The 21,614-nt window shown below is 49.1% G+C and overlaps 2 protein-coding genes across 4 annotated transcripts; one reads left to right on the top strand and one right to left on the bottom strand.

Moving 5' to 3' along the window:
- Positions 1-267: 267 nt before the first annotated feature.
- LOC114859431 (PPARGC1 and ESRR induced regulator, muscle 1) lies at positions 268-7,787 on the top strand. 3 transcript variants are annotated; one of them, XM_029157566.3, is made up of 5 exons: positions 268-424; positions 2,442-2,533; positions 3,232-6,287; positions 6,730-6,846; positions 6,962-7,787. In XM_029157566.3, the coding sequence occupies exons 3-5, from the start codon at positions 3,257-3,259 to the stop codon at positions 7,078-7,080; spliced, it is 3,267 nt and encodes a 1,088-aa protein (XP_029013399.1). In that variant the 5' UTR covers positions 268-424; positions 2,442-2,533; positions 3,232-3,256; the 3' UTR covers positions 7,081-7,787. The 3 variants fall into 3 exon arrangements, with proteins under 3 accessions (XP_029013399.1, XP_055366358.1, XP_040927550.1); XM_041071616.2 differs by lacking the exons at positions 268-424; positions 2,442-2,533 and adding an exon at positions 2,711-2,964; XM_055510383.1 differs by lacking the exons at positions 268-424; positions 2,442-2,533; positions 6,730-6,846; positions 6,962-7,787 and adding an exon at positions 2,702-2,964 and having other exon boundaries at positions 3,232-5,935; positions 6,006-6,219.
- Positions 7,788-8,071: 284 nt separating this feature from the next.
- Positions 8,072-18,739, bottom strand: plekhn1 (pleckstrin homology domain containing, family N member 1). Its single transcript, XM_029157362.3, has 16 exons — positions 18,555-18,739; positions 17,044-17,134; positions 16,802-16,963; positions 15,823-15,903; positions 15,403-15,493; positions 13,709-13,842; positions 13,077-13,217; positions 12,109-12,189; positions 11,950-12,025; positions 11,580-11,725; positions 11,366-11,500; positions 10,752-10,979; positions 10,126-10,281; positions 9,800-9,991; positions 9,558-9,618; positions 8,072-8,842 (listed from the first exon to the last, which is right to left on the bottom strand). The coding sequence occupies exons 1-16, from the start codon at positions 18,626-18,628 to the stop codon at positions 8,658-8,660; spliced, it is 2,034 nt and encodes a 677-aa protein (XP_029013195.1). The 5' UTR covers positions 18,629-18,739; the 3' UTR covers positions 8,072-8,657.
- Between the last annotated feature and the right edge of the window lie 2,875 nt (positions 18,740-21,614).

Raw genomic sequence — 21,614 nt, 5'->3', positions numbered from 1 at the left:
ACTCTCCTGTGTAGCAAGTTCAGGTTGTATCAACACACAGTTGCTGTTTTGTTCAGATTTCTATTTTGTGTAATGCTTATTAAAGGTCTGTTCAGGTCAAAGCCGACTACATCATTCACATTTATAAAATAAAAGCCTGTCACGCAGGCTGTTCTGCACCAATTAGAGGCGGCGCAATCCGGCGCACACCTGTGCGTTTCTATGACGCGTGTGGCGGCTCCAGACGTAACGCGGCTGAATTAGCAGCAGGTATTAGCGCACGTCAAGTACAATCACGTCAGCCCTCGCTGAGCCACGTTGCTGACGGCTTGGTCTCGAACAGCGGTGGTTCATCGCCACCATCTGGCCACAGCGAGGTACTGCACGTGCGCCGTCCGGGGCCTTCCGCCATGGACGTTCTCTGGCGTCACCTCTTCAATATCAGGTAAGAGTGGCGCAAACACACGTGTGTTCCTTGTCAAACGTAAAATAACACGGTGCACAGCGTCCACACTGGCGCCATTTCACGTGAGGACAATAATGATTTGTTAGTCGACCTGATCAGATGTCTCCATTGTCTGGACGCATAATCCTCGGGCCTGCGGGTGCGCACAGCTGCGCACGGAGCGCATGGCAGCGCCAGTCCGTGAAACGTCGCTTTCTCCAGCTCGTGCTTTTAAAAGTGTCTTTAACGCGCAGACATCTCAAACATAACGGCGATTAAACCTATATTTCATTAATCGCTTTGTACGTCGCTACTGTTTATTCGTCGATACATTCGCCATGTTTTTTTTTTCTGAATTCGAAACAAACGTTTCAAAACAGGTAATATATTGCGTGAAACTGGTTAACTGGTTTTAAGAGACACCTGTAGCGTCCTTTGTGGCAAAACTAATATAAATCACTGGGACAGTGTAGTCAATACAGCATTCAGCACAATAAACTGCCTTTAATTTATATACAAATACCTAAAGGCCAAAAATAAAATGAGACCGTTTTTAAGCTCATTATAATGAAGCTCATTTCTCCTGGAAATTAAATCATTATAGAAGCTGTGTGGCCTTCTGTTTAATCCACTTCCCGGCCCCTGGCTGCTGAACTGGGGAGTAATTACATCTAGTTGTCTAGATTTTAGTAATTTTTACTTACACACACAATGAATGTAACTTTATAACTGATTTCTCCTGTTGTCCCTTGCCCTCTTAATGGTTAACTCCACCTGTGTGGCCTCTGTAAACAGTCAAACAGCCTGTATACTTTCCAAACAGTCCCCAAAGATCCAAATAAGGCGTCTTTTGTCTACTGTTTTCTGCCTTTGTAGCCTTTTCTTTGCCATAATTAAGACTTTGCACCCTTTTCTGGCACAAAGGATGCCACCAGCCAAGGATGCTTGATAATGGGACCGTACACAGGCCTGTCTCTGTTTAAACAACACGTCGCTGAGCCGGGGGCTGAATGCGTCTGTTTACCGTTGTTGGGTCGACGCTGAATTGCCCGGGACGAACACGGCAAACAATTAGCTTGAAATTCTGTTGCATTAGCTGCCGCGAAACGGCCCGAGCAGATTCCGATCTTAACTCCGAGGACGGACTCGCGAGGGCCTAATCCTGTTGATGGAGAAAGAAACGACCCGTTGCCCCAGGTGCAGTCGCCACACAGGCCCTGGCTTGTCTCTCTCATTCACAGCTGATGAATCGAGAGGACCCTCTTGGGCACACAGCCCAGACTGTGGTTCGGCTAATTAGAGGCTCTGTTTTCTCATAAATATCTATAGTGATGAAAATTAGGCAAATGAAGGCTGTAGTTACTGCCAGGGAAAGTGGGAGATGGCGAGTGACTCTAAAGGAAAACCTTGGGCTTTTGGAAATGTCATTTTCCTTAAATCTGAAACTCATTTTTAAGTTGTGATATGTTAGTCAGGACTCTGTGGAGCTTTCACCCAACTCACCACTACTTTCCAAGCCTTTACCTGTCGAACTGCTGTCTAGACGAGCGGTGAAGCGTGTCCCGTCTGCCGGTTTAGTTCCGCAATCACCACGTGACCAAATCACGGTTGATCAACACATTCAACTGCAATTAAGGCAAATTAGGCATCCGTTAAGCATGCGGTAATGAGATCAGGCCTGATAGGTTATCTGGCTATCTGGAGCTTTGTCGGTGACATCTTGACAGCGAGGATAACCCATAATCTCATTGTCTCTACTAAGTCTTACTGATAGCTGTAAACGAAGGCTCGGGCTCAGATAAGCCGTCAAAGACAACCTTTGTCTATTCTGACGTCTGTAATGCAATTTTAGCTGAGACCATAAATGTTTTTATTTGCCTTGTAACGAATGTGGGAACATTTCACAAAAGATTCCAATTTATTGTGATGAACAGACTAACTCACTTTGTAAAATGAGGTTATACAGGTTTTACAAGTGTCACACGAGTGTCACATGAGTGTCGTGCTCCCTCTCCAGGTTCTTCTGTCTCTGGTTCCCGGGCAGCGTTTCGAAAGCTTCCATCGGAAAGATTCAGATCCACTGTCGCCCCGTGACATCACATCAGCGAGGTATCAGCTGACTCTCACACACACCTCGCATGACCCACATATCGGTGCGCTCGGGGCCAGCAGCAGCAGCTGCCAGAGACCCCCCTGTGGGCTTTGACCTCGCCGCCAATGGGTGATGAGGAGCGAATGAATAAAAAGGGCCTAAAAATAAAGACTTAGGTTAGTATTAATTAAAACACGTATATAAAAATAGTAACATGCAGCAGGCCGTGCTGCCGGTGAAACCGTTTGGCCGTGGCTCTATTTAGAGTTGGGAAACATAATGCCTCTGTTGGAGACGGCTGCCGTAAGCGCGCTGCGCGTGTTACGTGTTCAGAAGCGCCGCTCTATATTTATCGAATCATGGGGCTTTCTGTGCTGCCGACCAGAGGACGGACGACATGGTGCTGCTGTGACTCCAGACCCCCTGAGGACTAGGACACAGCACACAGGTAGGAAAACGTGTGTGGAGGAATCGGTAATGACTCTGATAGTTAAATTTCTGTTACATTAGATTTTTATTACATTTAGAAATGTGTAAGTAAACAACTAAGAACTAAAGCTTGAATGCTTGTGTTTTTTAATTAGTTCTAGATGTCAGTTTAGAATTTAAGGTTGATAGTTTCTTTGGATCTGTTCAGAGAACTTTTTTGTGATGCTGAAATGTCATTTTAGTTTTGCTTGGCTCACATCGGACCCCCTTTGTTTGGTGTTTGCAGGCGATCTTTCTCCTGTGGAGTCAGAATGGACGACTTTGACTACAGTGTGGAGATCTCTGACCGCGACTGGCAGTGCTTCTTCACGGAGTGCGAGGAGTGCAACCTGCTTCCCCCGTCTTTGGCGGGTGTGGACGACTCCGGGATGAGTGACCTTGATGACACCGCATCCCTGTTCGCTAGGAGGGCTCCGAAGCGTGACCTGACAGCAGGCTTGTCGGAGGCTGGCGGCCCCCCGCTTTCCAGGAGCCCACCTGTGGCGCATTATCTCTGCAAACAAGGCGCTAGTGGAATGGAAAGCGTCCTGTCGGGCAGCGAGGAGGACATACACCTACAGTGTGTAAATATGTTTTTCGAGAGGCTGGGAAATCTTCCGGAGGCTGAGAGGCCTGACGAGCCGAGCCAAGACAGACCCGGGAAAAACCGAGAGGCGGAACTGCAGCGTGGAGAAGCCGACATCATTAGCAACAACAACACTAGGAAAGAAGTCAAGCCTGGTGTTTCCCTCGAACCTGCAGCCAGTAACTCTGCTATGAACGCCAACGGATTAGCTCATCCTCAGACTGAGGGCGCCAAAGTAAAGCCAGAGTGTCATGACTCACCCACACCAGAAACAGCACCACACACAGATACGGCCATAAAGGCTCACGCGTGCACACTGGATGGTGTGAGGCGGCAGCATTTGTCCACTGATTTGTTGAGTAGTCGGGAAAAGCTCGAAGGCCCTGACGTGCTACAGCCAGAAAGCAAAGCAGCGACGCAGCAGCCGTCCCCGTCCGCCTCCGTCAAGAGGAAGCGGAGGAGAAAGAGACGACCCAGCATCGATCCGGTGGAGAGCGGACTCGGATGCGAGAGGCAGCTTTTAGGTGGGCAGAGGCCCGATGACTCTGAGGAGGAACGGCGGCCATGGAGGGGAACAGTGGGTTTCTGTTTTCCTGAGTGCTCCTCATATCCACTCACAAGGACATCGGCCAAGGAGGTGGGAGTAAATTATAGCTCTGATCCAGTAGAATTAAGTGGACTGGGTAAATATGGTTGGGTGCCATGTTCAGTGGCTGCCAGTGTGGCTGGGAAATTGGATGGAGGAACTGGCAACAGTGAAAGAATCGACACGGAGAGTCTCCAGCAATGCAATGAAGTGAATCATGTTGATTGTGAAAGACGTTCCACAGCAGAAGCCAAATCAATAACTCGCGGTGTTTTACCAAGGGCACGCTCAAATAACCCTGAAGTGGAAGTCAGCCAGGATGATAACCTATCTGTTGCTAAGTCAGTCCTGGCTGTGGAGGGAGGATCCAGATATGAGCACACACTGTGTCAGAGAGGGGCTGAGCAGCAGCAGCAGCTGGAAACTGACGGAGACCAATATAGCTCCACTCCAGGAAAGACCGGCATATGTGAGGCCGTTATGATGAGGCGCGACGCTAGCGACGTCAACGCCAGCGCGTCTCCATTCCCACATGACCTGTCCTGCAAAGACGCCGGTGCTAAACCAGCAGAGGGCTGTACGAACATGTCCCCTGGTCAAAATCCTCTGTCAGTTAATGAAACCCCTTCAGATATCTCACCACCCACACCTTGCTGCACTCTGGACACGGTCACGTCACACTCGAATGATACTATCACAGATGTGTCGGCGCGTTTCTGTTCATCCATCAGTCAAAATGAGTCGGAAGGAGAAAGATGGTCAGTGATGCTGGAAACGGAGGCAACTGGGCCTAAAAGACCGACTGTGTCGGGGTCAAAGAGCGACGCCGTGGTGGGAGCAGGAGACGGCATCACACCAGGGGAATCTGAGCATAAAGCAAAGACAGCCCCAGATTCAAGGCCGTCCATCTTCACCATGTCGTCTTTTTGGAGCGAGATGGAGAAGCTGACAATAAATGACATTCTGGGTTTACGAATGGCCGGGAAAGCGGCGCCACGCAGCTCGCTGTGTCCTCTACAGGAGCACGAGGAGGTGGAGGCGTTCACCACAAGCATCTTTACTCAGCCGGAAGACTCTGCCCCTGATTCTGAGCCGTCAGGTTTGGCTTCTGTGCTGGCACTGGAATCTCCAGCTCCTGGAGGTGTGACGTGGGAGAGCGAGGCTATCCCGGTGAGCCCGGTTACTGATGTCTACCCTCAGAATATTACGTTGACGACCGCGATTTCTCCAGCCATCTTCCCTGAAGGCGCGGAGACGTGCCTCAAGAAGATCTCCAAAAATACAAGCGTTCACAATTTACACGCGCTGGAATCTGAGCTTTTCAGCTCTGCAGGGAAACATCGAACTTTGCCAAACCTAGACAAAGGAGGATCAGAAAAGGTTCGGTATGTTCCTGAGGAGATCGGTCCTTCACCGTCTTCGTTGACAGGCGGCTACAGCACCTCTATTGGAGATATGTTTCGATACTTATTCGGCAGAAAGGAGCCGGTTCCAAGTCCATCAGCCACCAATAATGTAACCACCTCGTACGCTGATGGAAGTACTCTCCCTGAAACCTATGATCACTTTTTCTGTGATTATGACATCGAGAGCTTCTTTTGCCCTCTCGTCACCGCAGCAGATGCCAAAGAGGAGCTCGTTCCCATCTTCTCCTGCTCACATTCAGCTAACAGAAGCCTACAGTTTCCCGAGGCTTACGATTATTTCTTCCCTTCCTCTTCTTCTGACGATTCCTGCGTGGAATCTGACGATGACGAGAACCCCGGCCCCGTTAGAGCGGTGAGCAGGTTCACTCAGAAGACGAGCTCTTCTCCCAAGGCTGTCGATGCTTATGAGCATTTCTTTACAGACAGGGACCTGGGACAGAACTTCTTCTGGAGAGACACTTTCTCCTTCAGGAATCTTCGCTTAACTGACTGCAGAAGCCGGAAGCCGACTCTCTCAAACGCCCTTGCACCTGTGAAGCAAAGCACCACATCACCCCCACGGATGGTTTGGCCCAGTAATCTGGGAAATCAAGATGTGGTATTTCCTGATCCGCTTCTCCGCCACCTGGAGGACAGGATGTCCAAGCAGCTGAGACAGCAGCCCTTCAGATATGACGATCTACAGGCGGCCGTTTCCAATCCAAGTAAGTGGTGTTTTCACATCTGCTGCAACAATCACTGCACAGTCACAAAACATTAAAGGCTCCCACTTCCAACCAAACCAGCAATTACAGCATATTTATAGCCCTGTATTCTTCCTCGGGCTGCTGACACGTGGACAGTTGTAGTGTACGATATGTCACCCGACTCAGCTGTTGGTGTCATGACTGGGACAGACTCTCATAGCGGCTGCCAGAGAACACTAGACTGCTGGCATGTAGTGACAAACACCAAGAGCACTGGTGTACGTGATAAGTTGACTTCCATCCATGAGGAAGCTCACAAAGCTGCTCCACTTTGAGATGTCGCTGCGTATTCAGACATAATGTGTTGATCCCTCCTCTACCAATGAGTATTAATTAACACCTGACATCAGCTGCCGCAGGCAGACGCTGGGTTTAATCTGCCTTTTCGCTGTCTCTGAAGGGCTGGACGCCTCCTTTCTGCCTCTCAGACAATCGGACATGTGCCTCGTTTGCATTGCGTTTGCGTCGTGGGTCCTGAAGACGGCAAACCCACAAGCTGGAGATGCCTGGAAGGCTGGTATGTTTGATAGAGCATTAGAAGCAGGCGTCAGCTAAAGGTTGAGGTGAAACCAACCTCTCAATGTCTTGTGATTAATGCAGTGACTCACTCCCCTTTTGTCTTTTTTGCACAGTTGTGTTGGCGAACGTCAGCGCTCTGTCAGCCATCCGGTACCTGCGGAAGTACGTCAGGGTGGAAACAGCAGCCAGTGAGAAGAAGCTGAAAACAGACGAACAAACTTTCCTGATGTGACTTGCTCTTGAAGCAACATGATTGAAATGATTCATTTTTCCAAGAAAGCCTGATATGAGCCAATGCAAACCTTTGGAAGGAAAAGGGCAGATGTTGTCAGTTACACGTTTGCACCACACATTTGCACTACACTTTATTCACAGCCTATTATTATTATTATTATTATTATTATTAGTAGTAGTAGTAGTAGTAGTAGTAGTAGTAGTAGTAGTAGTAAATAAATAAATAGCTTTTCTTCTTTAGTTGACATTTTGCCATTAAGTGACAGAAAGCATTCATGTTCTGCACATGACCAAAGACAAGACCAGTATTTACTGAGGGTGAGGCCTTGGAAACGTTTTACACGTGTAAATAAGGGTCCCGTATGATTACGATGTCGTGAATCAGGGCTGTACAGAGATAAGTGGATTAAAATGAGGCTTCAGAATTATTGATGGTGCTGTTTGAGCATGTTTGTTTCTATTACTGCTACATGTGTAGCATATTGCTTACTGAGGAATTTCCAAAAACGATAAATGTATTGCAAAATAAGATACAGAGATTATTTTTTTCTAAAAAAAAAAATATTGATTTAGGGGACTGTGTTTTGTGCCAGTATCAAGAATATTATTTATCTCATGTTATATTGTAGATGACTGTACAGTACAAGTACTCCGTAAGATGTTCCTTTTAAAATTACAACAATAAAAACGCTTTGTGAAAAGTGATTTTGTTTGGTGTAGGCCATTTCTCAAACCTGAAAGTGTTTTTCCACCTTTTCGCCAGAAGAGGGCGACAGACGCCCACATAACCTGATCTTAATTGCGCAATTAAGGTTTATAATATAAAACTTGTGTGTTTGTCTTTAATAATGACAATAAAGGTATTCTATCTATCTAAAGTGAACTGAACTTTCAATTGAAGGGGCTCTACAGTAACATTAGTCAGGGAAAACGTAGTTGTCCTATGTAATTTACAATTCATTCAAATGTTCACAAAACAGAAAACGTGCTAATTTTTCAGTTTTATTTGTAAATATTATATACATATTATAAAGAAAACACCTCAAACGATGAAAACGGAAAGCCACACACTGCTAGCACCTTTTTAAGGCAGTCACAAAGCCAAATCTATTTCTCTTGACAGTGTAACATAATAAAATAACATACAGCAAAAGCAAACATAAGCGTTTTTACAGGTGGAATGCTTTGTAGAAACAAAACTCCAAACAACACGTTTGAAAATACTTACATAATAAAAACTGCAGGTTCTGGCACAATGTTTGAAAGGTTTTGTGCAATTATATAATAAAATATTAAATATAAAGTTAAAGCTTTGTAATGTTTTGCAGTTTGTAATGCACTGACTTCTTTGAATGCTACATAACAGACGGCTGAACTGCGTCTCTGGACTCTGTTGTCTTTTGCCTGGACTCGTCTTTGTGCCGCTCGACTGTCCCGACGTCGACCAGCTCTTAGCAGGATTTGCTGGTTCACACTGTACAGGAGCGACACGGGCTGCGCTGGTTGGCTTTTATTATCCTGATACAGATCTGTTGTTTGCACACGTCCAGACAAGTGCAGAGCTCTTGTTTTGTTTTATGACCATCTCTGCTGCGTTGCCATGGCACCAAGGCCTCTGGCCCCAAAGTCTAATCCCGTCCAGTGTGTCGAAATTCCAGACGTTGGCTGAATCATTCCAGTATCGCAGTCGTACTCCCAAATGTTGTCATAGTCGATTTCCTGGTCATCTGGTTCTCTGGGTTCAAGGTAGGAATGATGATCTATAGGAGAGAGGATGTCAGGTGTTTAGTTTAGAACCGACGGAACCTCCCCCCGACTGAATAAACTCAACTAAACACATTCCCAAGATTCTCATTTGTCATTAGGCTTCGTCTAAACATCACTTTGCTGTAAAACTGGTACTGTAACATGCCGCTGCACCCTCACTTAGTCTTTGTTTTACTATCATTCTGCGATGAATGACAGGAGACTAATGGGTTTGAGTGAATCTGCCACCAGCAGATGAGCGCTAGTCTGCTGAGCGCGTGCAGTCCAGCTGTGCGCTGTCAGTCACTATCCAGCGTTGAACCCAGTGTGTGTCAGAGGGTTGTCTTACACCGGGCCGCCCCCTCAGGGGACGCCCGCCCGCCCGCACGCATGGCCTTTAGAGCCGCGCTAAGCTCCATTTCATTGGCACGTTCGCACGTTATCTGCACTTTCAACCCTGACGCCTCGGACCGTCTACCTGCTGACAGACCCCCGGGTTCCGTCAGTGCTGCCTAATTTAGGGTCAAGCGGCCTGTGAGCAATGCTCCACGTCCTTGGTGACAGGGTTCACTGTGAATGTGCCACAGTTGTCGAAGCTGTGACTTAAAAGAGTGTGCGTTGTTGCCGTGGAAAGAAGACGCCGCCGCCTAGTTCTTTGACGAACTCGATTAAACGTCCTGCTTGAAGTGTGAGCTGTCTGACGTTTGACCGCATGCCTGCAGTTGTTACCTGATGAGTAACTGTAGGACATCTGAGGCGCGTTCCTCGAAGAACTCGACGGGAAGAGTATCTGTCGGCAGATGTGAAAACAGAAAACAAAGTTACCTCCCGTGATCTTCACTGATCTGACACCTGTTCAAATATCACCTGGTCCCACCAGGACGAGAATGTAAACTTCTTCGTCTACTGCAGTCTCTCACTACTCCAGAAACTGGAGCGCTGTGGGACACGGCTATCGCCCTGCTTCTCACCTGCTCCGGAACTTGGCCGCGTGCAGGCAGCAGCTTCAGCCTCGACACGGCCTCCGCTCTCTGCTCCGCCTGACTCGGCTCCGGGTGGTTTCTCCGGCAGCGCCTGCCCATTGGAGGGGTGCAGAGCTGGAAGGAGGAGGGCAGGGGGTCCGGCTCCTGGTGGTGCTGAACCGGCTGCTTCCAGGTCGGCAGCTAAACAACATCACGACACGCGTCAGATTTGGATAAACCAGGCAGAATCCTAGCTCCTCGGCTGAATTAATCAGACGGACCGCGCCGTTAGCCGTAAGATGAGCCTTTGGTTCCTGTATCGTTGACCCACTTACCGCGGGTCGAGCCTCGTCGAGGGAGTAGATCTCGGGGCTGCAGGGCTCGTCGTACAGCGGCGACAAGGGCTGCCGGGGGGCGCACATGTCCGAGTGGCGCTGGGGGGCGCTGAGGGGGTAGTTGACGGACGACTGAGGTGTGCTCCAGCTGTTGGACTGTTCACAAAGGAGTCACACAGATGCGGGGATTAGATTTTCCAATCTCTCGTCTCCATCTGTCCCTCTCTCCCACGCTCTTCAGGTTCACATAAGGCAAACACATAAGCTGCAGTTGGTTTTGTGGTTTAGGATCCGATTACCAGGCGCTGATGCATGTCATGATCTACATCAGTGCTGCCGTGACAGCGATCTGTTGCAATCGGCTCTCGGTGCAGTGTTAGAAACACTCATTCAGCCGCTGTAATAGATGCTTTGCTTTTGTTTATGGACAATTAAGGGGGATTAATTCCTTGCACCATCAAACGGATTTATCTTTCAACTTTAATTGCACATAAATGCCCCCGTGATCCTGTTTGTTAACGCTGTAAGCACCGCGGCCGTCCTGTCCGAACGCCTGGCGTCTCTATTTTAGTCGCCGGCCTCCTGGGGAATATTGGGCTGTGAGGCGAGGCGGCGGGCTGAGTTACCTTGACGAGCGGGGCCTTCTCCAGCCGCGGTGGGCTGGCGCGCTGCAGGGCCGAGTAGGGCGTGCTGTAGACCTGGGACGCCATCGCGCTCTCGGCCGGCTGGAGGTAGGAGCCGCGCTGGGGCGAGGAGTAGCGCAGCGACAGCTCGGGCCGGGTGTGGGAGGACACGCTGTTGGTCCGGCTGCCCAGCCGGGCCGTCTCGGTCGAGGAGGGACGGCTGGAGATGTACTGTAGGGACAGGAACAGGAGCAGGAGTCAGCTAAGAGCTAAGAGCCGTTGGGGAATTGAACCCGGGTTCTGATAAGGCAGTTATGTGGGCCTGATAATGCTCCAGTGCTGAAGAGTCTGACAACAACCAGCTTAACAAGCCTTTCACTGCTGACTCCACATTAAGGGTGGGGTAAAACTGCAGACTTTGATATGATGGCGGTTGAGCGGCGTGAGGACGGCTACCTGAGCCTGTAGCAGGAGCGGTTTGATCTCCAGACCTCGTTTAATAATTAACGCTGTAAAAGAAAACTGTTGCCGCTCAGCTCCACCAAAACAAAGCCGTTTCCAGCCACATTCACGCCGGGGCGTGACTCGACAGCATGTGAACGCGAGATGTGACCTACACAGAGGGGTTCGGTGTATCCCGGGGAGAGGGGGTTGTCTGCGTGGAGGGGCATCTGCAGGCCGTAGGAGCCTCGCTTGCTCTGCGGACGTGGCTCGTTCTGGCTGTTTGCGCTCCACCTGTCGAACTGCGCCGCCTGCAACAAGCAGATGCAGTCAGCGCACTGTTCGGCCCATGGCTGGTCATCAGCTGATGCTGCGGAGGGTGCGTCTCACCTCTCGGTGCGTGGGGGTGTAGATGATGTCGTACACGGGGGGCGGGGGGCTGAGGACGGGCACGTCGGCGGCTTTGAAGTGCCGGATCCACTCGCAGAACTCGCTGCGGTCCGGACACGACACCACTATGGGGTTGATCAGCTTCCCTGCGAGGGAGACACGAGGCGGAGGTCAAAGCCTGTCATTCGGTCCAGTCGCCCGCTGGAATGTGCTTTAGTCAGTTCGTCATTCACTGGGGATCAAACCAGCTCATTCATGGAGGGTTCCGCTCTGTGACGCTAGCGGACTTGTAAAAAGGGCCACTTAGCGTAAAGTTGCATAAGAATGTCCACATTAGAGTCCTGGTCGCTCACTGACTGGATGTATTTACCTTCGATCATGAAGGTGTTGGGTTTGACGTCTTGGCAGGGAGTGGTCACCGTGATCATATTGAGTGGAAGCTTCCCCTGTGATCATAGTGACTGTTAATCACAAGGCTCAGATGGAAAAATGCGAGTGGATGTAAAGAGGTGGGTGAGGTCAGCGGTACCTTGTAGAAGAGCCCATCGTTCTGCTCTGACAGGATGATCAGCGTGGACGGGTACATCACCAGCAGCCTGTCACTCTGTTCCTGCAGGAAGTAGTTACTGGTGAGCTGCATGTAAATCTGCCTCATTGCAGTATTCGGTTAACAAATGTTGTGAATAGGAAAGGAAGGATGAACCACTATCTTTCATTAAGTCCAAGACCTAAAGCTAAATTTAATTGTGTCTGCCTTGGTTTGGTACATCAAGTAATGGTTTCTGAAATAATCCAGCTAGTGCTGGGTCAGATATAAAACTATGAACAATAAAAGCACAAAAGCACCCGTGAGCCCTGGTGAAAACCTAAGAAAGCGCCGTACGATCCTTTAAGACGCGCTCCCAGTCAAACCAGTCCGGCTCTGTAAAGGTGCGGCTGTCGGCCTGTGTTTCCTCTCCGGCTCAGAGGGTGTGTCTGGACAGACAGCTGACATTCCAGCTGTGAGGTGAGTCAAGTCGCTGCGTGAGCCGGCCGAAATGCCGCTCACACGCCCAGGCCCTAAATCTCGCTCGCTTCAATGAGGGCTGCCGCCCGTTTCCCACGGGCAAGCGAACGCGCGTCTTTTCGCTTCTCGGCGCCACCGCCGGCGTCTTTAGCGAGCGCCGCGCTGCGTCGGCGCTCTTTAAACCGCCTCGCGTCGACCTGATTCGCGGGACGCCGTTTATTTTTCGCCCCTCGGCTGCAGGTGTCTGGCACAAACACCAGCTCCACCTGTTGGTCTTTCTTTCCATCTTTCATCTGCGTTGTGTTGAGGTCACGTATGTTGAGCAACTGAAGACACACGTGAGTCAGCTGCTTTGGCCGACGTCATGGTTTTGGTTTGTTTGTGTTAAAACGTTGAAAATCCCCCGTGACTGAAGACACGTATGCATCACGGCTCCACAGTCTGCAGCGTGTCGAGTGCAGCCTCCTGACAGTGATTCACGGCTAGCTTACCTGGCAGGGCAGGTGCTGCAGCCGGACTTTAGTCACGTAGGTGATGGAGCCCAGACTGTCCCGCTGGGAGCCCTCCCACTCGTAGATGGGCTCTCTGTTGATGGAGTTTCTCAGCTCCTCTTTGCCCTCAGCAGACTTGTGCTGGATAAACACAAGTCGGGGAGAAACATCAGCAAGATAAAGACAAACAGAGCTGTTCAGATGTTATTGGCTTTTGACGTTGGTAGGAAGCCTTCCCAAACTAAAGGCTTATACCTTCGTCAGTTTCTCGTGTTTGTGCGTTTCATCAGATATTTCCCCACCTGTGGGTGTGGAGTCAGCACTTTAACCCCGTGCAGATGGGAAGGCTAGTGTTATGTAGGATGTGATGTGGTCAGAGCCGCTCCCTAGTATCCAGGCCTCAGGGAGAGCCAGCAGTGACCTGATTGACTCACCGAAGCTACACGCTAACACACACATCCTGTGTCATCAGGGTTTTCTGGCCTGATCTGCCAGGTGGATTAGAAGACGACCACACACTGGCTCATTTCACTTTACAGGACAGGATGTTATTCACCGTTCCCGGACAGAAGCTTGTGTTCACGCAGCTTCACTGAAGGAGCGATCCGCTGTTTAAGTGTTGCTGAACTCACTTTCACTCGAGTGCAGGTTTCCGGCACGATCGCTGTCCCTCCGTTGGCCTCGATGTTTTCTTTGAGCAGACCAAACCAGAGGTCCAGTTCCTCCTGGCTGGCATAGTAGACGATGATCGGATTAAGGCTGACACCTGCGGGGCACAAAGGTCACAAGGTCAGGAAGGGAGAGGGCCGCAGTCTTTCTCCAGGGAGTTTTCTGCCATGATAGTGAATATTTAAAGAAATTCACCCAGCGACACGCTAGTCTCGCTAGAACAGGTTTTGCAATGCATGCAAAACCATTACGACGCATGCATGACAGTAAACAGTGAGACACACTGCAGACGGCCCCCTCGACCCGCTTCATCAGGCATTTAATCTGCCTTAATCTAATCTTAGCAGACACTCTCTCCCACACACTGCTGTCCTAGGAGGAATGAGCAGGACCTGGGATGAAAAGAGCTGGAATCCCCCCCGTCTATCAGCCCCACACATACCAGAGATAACCAGGACAGATTCCGGCCCCATGGGTTTGTACTGTAATTGTCTGCAACCATGGGCCGCTGACTGCTTTTTAATAAGCAGCTACTCTCCGCTTGCTTGTTGACTCTCTGTTCATTCCAGCTCTTGATTGCAGACTTTGACCAAAACACTCCCTCGGCTTTCTTTCTTGCCACAGTTCAAGCAAGGTGAGCGACGCGCACGGTCGCACTCCGCTAACTGTCGTTAAGAGTCGTTAACCGTCATTATTTAACGTTCACGCCCGCGTTCATTCCAACCATCTGAAGGCTTTCAGGAACGCTGACGGACCATTTTGGGTTTCTCATAAAAGGCTGGATGACTTTTTCGTGTGGCGTGTGGAAGGAAATGACAGTGAGATCTGTCAGCTGACTCATTTGTTCGTCATGTTTCTACTACATGTTTCCTGTCATTGATGCCGCCCACAAAGTAAATAAAAGTTGAACAAAGGAAATAATTGAAATGCCGAGGCACAGAATAACATGCTTGATCCTTGGGAATGTAATGTAGGTAGAACAAGGCACGAAGTGCTAATATTTTGACAGCAGAAAATCTGATTTCCGTGAAATAATGAAAACAATGCATCACCACAGACGTCTTACAGTCGGACTGGGATCCAAGCATCACATTGTTTCATCCAATCAGAGCTTGAAGCAAGGTGACATTTTGGTCAGACGTTGACCTAAGCAGCTGGAATGCGCCATAGTTTATACCCAGTGACAGGTCTAAGAGCGGTAGCCCGGCTTTTCCGTGCGACAGCTGGCTGGACTGGACTGCACCTGTTCCCTAACAAGCGGGGCCTTCAAGGCTGCTTTGGCCGCCTGACTGGGGGTGAAAGGGGCCCGGCTCTGGTTAGTCTTGGGGTTGAGTGGAGGTGAAGAGGGTCGCGGCACCTTTGAGTCACTGGAATGTTAAAGCATAGAAAATAGCGTGTGGTTCCTTGAGTTTTTTTTTTCAACAAGGGGGACTTTTACTTTGATCCATAACCCGACGAGGGGGAGGAACATAGAAGCCCACCACCAGGACCAGACTGAAGTCAGCCACTGACTTGTCAACATCCCGTTGTGATCTGATTCCTGCTTGAGTGATTGAGTAGCTGAATTTATCGCAACCAATAAAACTCCCAAACGGATGAGTTTGACATTCCAGAGCGCGGCGCCAACAGCAGCTTGTCTCTTCTAAACCAACCTCACCGTTTATTTGAAAGGCGAATTCCTGGGGTTGGCTGTGGTTGCAGTTCTGCTGCAGGTTACAGATGGTGAGCTCTTTCAGCGGAAGAGTTCCCTGCAGCCAAAACAACAGAAAGGTCAATCATGGCTCTGAGACAGAAACATGCTCCCGCTCATTCACTTATTAAACACATCATCGCCGTGATGCCGGGTGATGATGTATCCGAGTCTATTTTCCGTTTGTCGTCAGTGTTCTGACTAATAGCGAACACAGATGCTTTCTCGCCTCTTTTGACACGATGACATTAAATTGTGATGAAGGACTGCTCATGCTTTATTAGACAGTGAAACTGTAATCCCGGTTTCTGTTTACTAGTGGTTTCCCTGTCAAAACACTGCGATTAAATCAAACTCTGGCCCCGCAGCAGTTTGGAAAGGACCTACCTGGTACGTCAGTCCAGTGGTGTTGTTGGACACAAAGTGAAGGTGTGTCTGGAAGAGATCCAAGTAGCAGTCGTGTACATCCTGCAGGATTGACGACATGGTTAGAGATACAGAACATGCAAAATGTACAGCAGCGAACATCACAGAGTTAGAACGCCGCTCTAAGACCAGCTGGCTTCCTGTTGATGAAATCCTAACGTCAGGAATAAGCCCCGAACATGTTACAAGCCTCAACACCGAAGCCGAAGATTAATTGCACCCTAAAATCTGGCCGATGCCTCATTCTTTATCTCATCTCGAAACATCTTGTTCTTGTAACGTCTGCTGATTCACAGAGCGCCCACAGGAAACATTCCGACTGAGCGGGCCGGACGCGCATTCTCAGAAAAGGAGTTTCTTCAGTGACCACAAGGGGTTGTTTCTTTTTGCAATCTCCTCCTTATTGCGTGGCTCATGTGCCGTTGACTTTGTCGGCCCTCGGGGCTGTAGAGAGGCGTTTCGTATCATACAGCGTGTTCTTTGGACGCGGTGACGTCACCGGCTTCAATCAATCTCTTCATCACTCTCCTTATTCTGCTTTTTGACAGCTGTTGTGTCACAACTCTAACAAATTGCGGTTCCCACGGCGGGGAGCCGGCACGTCCTCTATCAGTCAATGGGATCAGAGAAACACTGTCTTACCCTCAGGTTTTCTCCCTGAGAGATTTCACAACTGCAGCAGACTCGAGCGTGTCTAAACAAAGGCTGCAGCCTACTTTATGAACAAAACAAAAAAAAACAGCAGGATTATTCACAGCCCGGCACCACTTCAGTGCCAGCAGGGAGTTTCAGTGGGTTTGATGGCAGCAAAGCCCGGTTTTACCCACTCATAGCCGCCACATGTGTGATGTGTCACTGGACCGTAAGCTGGGTCACTGAGACCGCCATTGTTCTGAACCGCAGTGAGGAGCGTGTGGTGGAGTCCTTTCGCTTTACTCACCTGGCAGTGGTGGAACCGGAAGCGGACTTTCGAGCTGTGAATCATCCGTCCGTAATTCTTGACATTGATGCTGCTTTTCTTCCAGCCACTGGCCGGGTCGTAAGGAAAAGGAGGATCCCATTTAATGTTCTCTATTGTCTGCAGGTCTTTGGGGGAGAGCTCCTGTAAGCAGTCAGGACAACAGTTAGGTTTAGCTGCAGGTTCGTTTGCTAGCTTGGGGTTGGTACTCGGGAGGGTCTTACCTTCCGGGGGGTGACGGTACACAGTATGTTGATGATGCTGTTGGACTTCTCCTGTCCCTCTTGAGGGTTCTTCCTGCGGAACAGGCGACTGCTGCTCGAGAGAAACACAACCCGCGGTTACCACTCGCTCTCCAATGCTTGCTGTCTATTGCGTGATTGTTTTGAACTGCTGTGTCAACAAGGATCTGTTTATGTACAGTATGTTGTCACACGTAGAATTGACCTAAATAAAACAGACTCTTTGCATGACTCTATGAATGACATATTCACTTCCTGTTCTCCCTCTTTTCCATTGAATTCAAGAATCTGGGTCCTTGTTGGACCTTTAAAGTAGATTAGCGCCTTCCTTTGTCATCATTCCATCAACCGTCCAACGGCAGCTGGTTAACTGATAAGAACAATCGGGTCTTGTGTTTCATATAGTGAGGATGTCCATAGGAAAATCAACAGTCAATGTCCGTCTTTGTTTTGCATGAGCCTCATCTGTTACCATTAGTGTCACATCTTCACGAGGAAGCTTCCTCGCTGCAAAGATAACACTGGGGGTCCGCTTCGACAATCTCCACTTGTGGTTTATCAGCTTATCGCCGCATATCTGTGCCAGTGTCCTCAACTCTACACTGCAGCCTTTTGTGTGCGTGGTGGGAATCGGGGTCTGTCTAATCAGGAAACCCGGGTCCTTCATCAGTCGCTGCTGTGTGTTTGGTGAATGATGCTGCGTGGTGGTATTTGAATTTCACGCACACAGAGAGAAATATGCAAATCACACACGCTGATGCAATCCACGGTGGTAACGGGAAACAGGAATGTCGATAACGAACACGCTGTGAACTTTCACACCCAACATGTTCAAGTCAGTGCAGCGTTTCTGTGTGTTCGGTACCTCAGCCTCACACAAAGCGTCAGTCGTGCAGGCAACAAGGAGGAACACAGGAGGCATTGTTAATGAGGCCACTGATGCAGCCAAGGTGGATCATTGTTCAAAGTCTGAGCCGTTGGCTTTTGAATCCCAGCATCTTATTTTAAAGACCAGCTCTACATGGCATGGTGATACACAGAAGCAGAGGCTAATTAGAATCAGATGTGGTGGTGGAGCAGAGTGGACATGCCTGGGCGTATAAATCCTGAAGGGTTAGAGAAACCCACACAGGAAAACAAGTGTCGGAGTACGAGCTACTGTCAAACACCAGACGTGATCAATAAATAACTAATTGCCCAAATGAGTGAGGGGTCAGTGTCCTGATTTTGGAGGGAATTCAGATTCACTGACAGCTGGCAGATCATCTTCACAGCAATGCAAAGAGGAGGCAAATGGTAACTGGATCATTGACACCGTGGGTCAGACGGGCCCCAGCCAGGCCCTGGCTCCGCGGGACTCTCCTGTATGAGCCCCCGTATGATAATATGATCCGACCCGGCCTCAAAATAACAAACGGCCGCCAGGCTCGTGCTCAAACACACTAACAATGAAGCAGCGATAGTGCACGCAGGCGCTGGAGAGAGTCACTCACCTGTTTCTGCGGATGAAACTCTTGCTGGAGAACCTGAAGTTGTGCTGGGGGACACATGACATGCTGCTCCCCATGCTGCTCAGCTCGACGGGGGCTCCGCGCTGCGTTCTGTGATTAGCCGATTGGGCGAGCGTAATCCGACAGGGCTGTGCTCCACGCTGCAGTCAGACTAGTACTGAGACCGGTGGGAACGCTGGGAGCTGTATATGAGAGCGGGGAGGGAGTGTGCGTAGAGGGGGAGGAGTGTGTGGCAGCGTCACAGGCTGTGTGTGTGTATGTGTGTGTGTGTGTGTGTGTGTGTGTGTGTGTGTGTGTGTGTGTGTGTGTGTGTGTGTGTGTGTGTGTGTGTATGTGTGTGTGTGTGTGTGTGTGTGTGTGTGTGTGTGGTGTGTGTGTGTGTGTGTGTGTGTGTGTGTGTGTGTGGGACTCACACCTTCTGAGTGGCTCCTGACTGTTAACTCAATCTACACAACAAAGGCTCGGGTGGACGTGTGCCGTTTCACACCTCTCCGGAGCCAAATGGGCCGCTGAGCGGACCCTGCGTGTGTGTGTGGGTCCGGAGGAGCTTCCGCCGACATGCCCGGGCACGAGGCACGTCGGCAGGTTCAAGTCATCTATTTATTATCGGCCCACATACTTTGAACACATCAGTTTCATTTTGAAACAGAGGTTTTGGGACATTCACAGAGAATGTGAACAGAAAATACAGTGTAGAGCTTAAAAACTAAATGTAAACTGAGACGGAGGAAGTGTCACATTCCTGCTTTAAGGCCTGATAGCGTTGTGAATATTTTCATGTAGTGTCACTTTTCAGGTTTGGCCTTTTGTCAGTGGGTCGGGAGACGATGCTGCTGGTGGGAGCAGTGTGTCTGTGTTTGCATTTAATGCTGGCAAACAAAGAGTTAATCAACAAGGCGTAAATGTGAGTGTGGAGGTTGACCCTCCTCCAATTAGCAACGTAATAATAATACGTAGGTTGTAACGTCCATAACTCGCTGTGATTTTCCAGCTGTAAATGTTTCTCATCAATCAGACAGAGGAGTCGATCACTCACGACCCCGTGTTTGCTCATTAATGGCTCATTGTCTGTGCCGAGCTCGCGGAGCGACACGTTTGCCGTGGTTGTCGGCAACCCGTCCGACCGGATCGTCGGGGCAGATGCACCTGAGGCAGCAACTGTCATCGGCTCGTTAAAAACCAACTGTGGAGCCGTCGTCATCTGCAGCCGCCGAGCTGCCGAAGGAGCTGCCCTGGGTAATTAAATCAGCCGGGGAGGAAGAGTGATCAGCCGGCATTAAAACAGGAGCAGACGGAAGAGACGAGACGCATCACTCTGAGATAAAGCTTGTCTTCCTTAATCGAATAGTGAATTATTACCATTCACACTTTTGGCTCAGAGGCGTCTGTTCCTCAGAACAGAAACCCTTTCAAAGACCTACCAACAAGTAGCAGCCTGTTAGATGTAGTCACACAGCACTAGCTAAAGGTTCATGAAACTATATTAGATGTAAATTACAAAAACATTTTATTGTCAAAGAGAAGAAAATGTATTTAATTGTCTTCAAAGCTAATCATGTTTTATAAAAATGAAGCCTTTGAATCACTGTTGCTGGCAGCAACTCCAGGATCCTGTTTGTGTTTGGATCAGTTGAATATAATCCACTATTTTTGGAATAACCCACTTGATGACACTAATCTGTGTGTCTGTACTCATTTACATATGCATTAGAGGCCCTTTCAGTCTGTTGGAGGATCATCACAGAGGAGCAGGATGCTGCTGTGTTTACGTATGCCACCAGTGACTCACCTGTCTTTTTCAATGTTATTAGGAAAACAACCCTGGGAAAGTTTAGTCTCAGGTCAGTGGAGTTTCAGTGATGTGTTTCTTCACCGCAGGTGTATCATCCGCTCCTGAGCAAAGATCAGAGTGAGCAGGTACGGTAGGCTGTTTCCTGGAAATTTCAACACACATGTGAATATCTCTATCTGAAAAGATAAAGGTCCACACCAGGATACTGATACTGGTGAATTAGACCGACAGACAGGGCGTCTCACATCATTAATTGATATGCTCAGCCTCACCATCGTATAACGATGCTGCCCAGTCATTCTACAGGAATCCCAGTCACCCAGACAATTTTGTGTTTTCCATTAAAGGTCAGACTATAATTTACCAGTAGGAGTTGTAAAATGAATGGAAAATATAGTCTCATTGAAAAGGTTGTATTTGAAATAATTTTTTTTAATCCTCAAATATTGCTCTCGTCAAAGAATCCTCCACTGCAGCAATCACAGCATTGCAGGCCTTTGGCATTCTGGATGTTAATTTGATGAGGTAATCTGGTAATCGGGGCCTTCTGACGCAATGAGCAGACACATTGTACCATTACTTCACCGCAGTGACAGTTGCTCTATACACCTTAGTAAATATTGCAGAAAAAATCAGACATTTAATAAGAATAAGAATAAGAATAAGAAAACCTTTAATAGTCCCGCAGTGGGGAAATTACCTCTCACAACAGCAGTACAGATGAGCAAGAATACAGGTACAGAACAGTTTGTGTTGGCACAGTACAAAGCAGTACAGTACAGTTAGAGTGAGTATGAGGTCATTGCAGGGTTATTGCACAGTAATGGGTATAAGATTTGTACCGGTAACAATATACATGATTGTTCACAGATTTACACAAATATTGTGCAGAGCAGGTTGCTATATAAACCACTGATGCAGTGGGTGAGTGACTGTGGTGGGATGTGGTCAACAGTTCTGATTGTACAGTCTGACAGCAGCAGGTAGGAAGGATCTACGATATCTCTCCTTCACACAGCGAGGGTGGATCAGTCTGCTACTGAAGCTGCTCTCCAGAGCAGACAGTGAGTCCTCCAGTGGGTGAGAGTCCTGGTCCATGATGGATGTCAGTTTAGCCAGGACCCTTCTCTCACCCACCTCCTGCACCGTGTCCAGAGTGCAGCCCAGGACAGAGCTGGACTTTCTGATGATCCTGTCCAGTCTTTTCCTGTCCCTTGCTGTGATGCTGCTGCCCCAGCAGACCACACCGT

The sequence above is a fragment of the Betta splendens genome, chromosome 7, assembly GCF_900634795.4.
Source record: "Betta splendens chromosome 7, fBetSpl5.4, whole genome shotgun sequence".
NCBI classification, from domain to species: Eukaryota; Metazoa; Chordata; class Actinopteri; order Anabantiformes; family Osphronemidae; genus Betta; species Betta splendens.
The sequence above is the reverse complement of the archived record's forward strand: the minus strand, read 5'-3'. Positions and strand labels throughout refer to the sequence as shown.

Coding starts and splice junctions, on each gene's coding strand:
- LOC114859431 (XM_029157566.3), top strand. CDS start 3,257: ATGGACGACTTTGACTACAGTGTGGAGATCTCTGACCGCGACTGGCAG. Junction 6,288..6,729: donor GGCGGCCGTTTCCAATCCAA/GTAAGTGGTGTT, acceptor CTGTCTCTGAAG/GGCTGGACGCCTCCTTTCTG. Junction 6,847..6,961: donor TGGAGATGCCTGGAAGGCTG/GTATGTTTGATA, acceptor TTTTTTGCACAG/TTGTGTTGGCGAACGTCAGC.
- plekhn1 (XM_029157362.3), bottom strand. CDS start 18,628: ATGGGGAGCAGCATGTCATGTGTCCCCCAGCACAACTTCAGGTTCTCC. Junction 15,904..16,801: donor TCCGGTTCCACCACTGCCAG/GTGAGTAAAGCG, acceptor TCAATCCTGCAG/GATGTACACGACTGCTACTT. Junction 15,494..15,822: donor CCACTGGACTGACGTACCAG/GTAGGTCCTTTC, acceptor TTTTGGCTGCAG/GGAACTCTTCCGCTGAAAGA.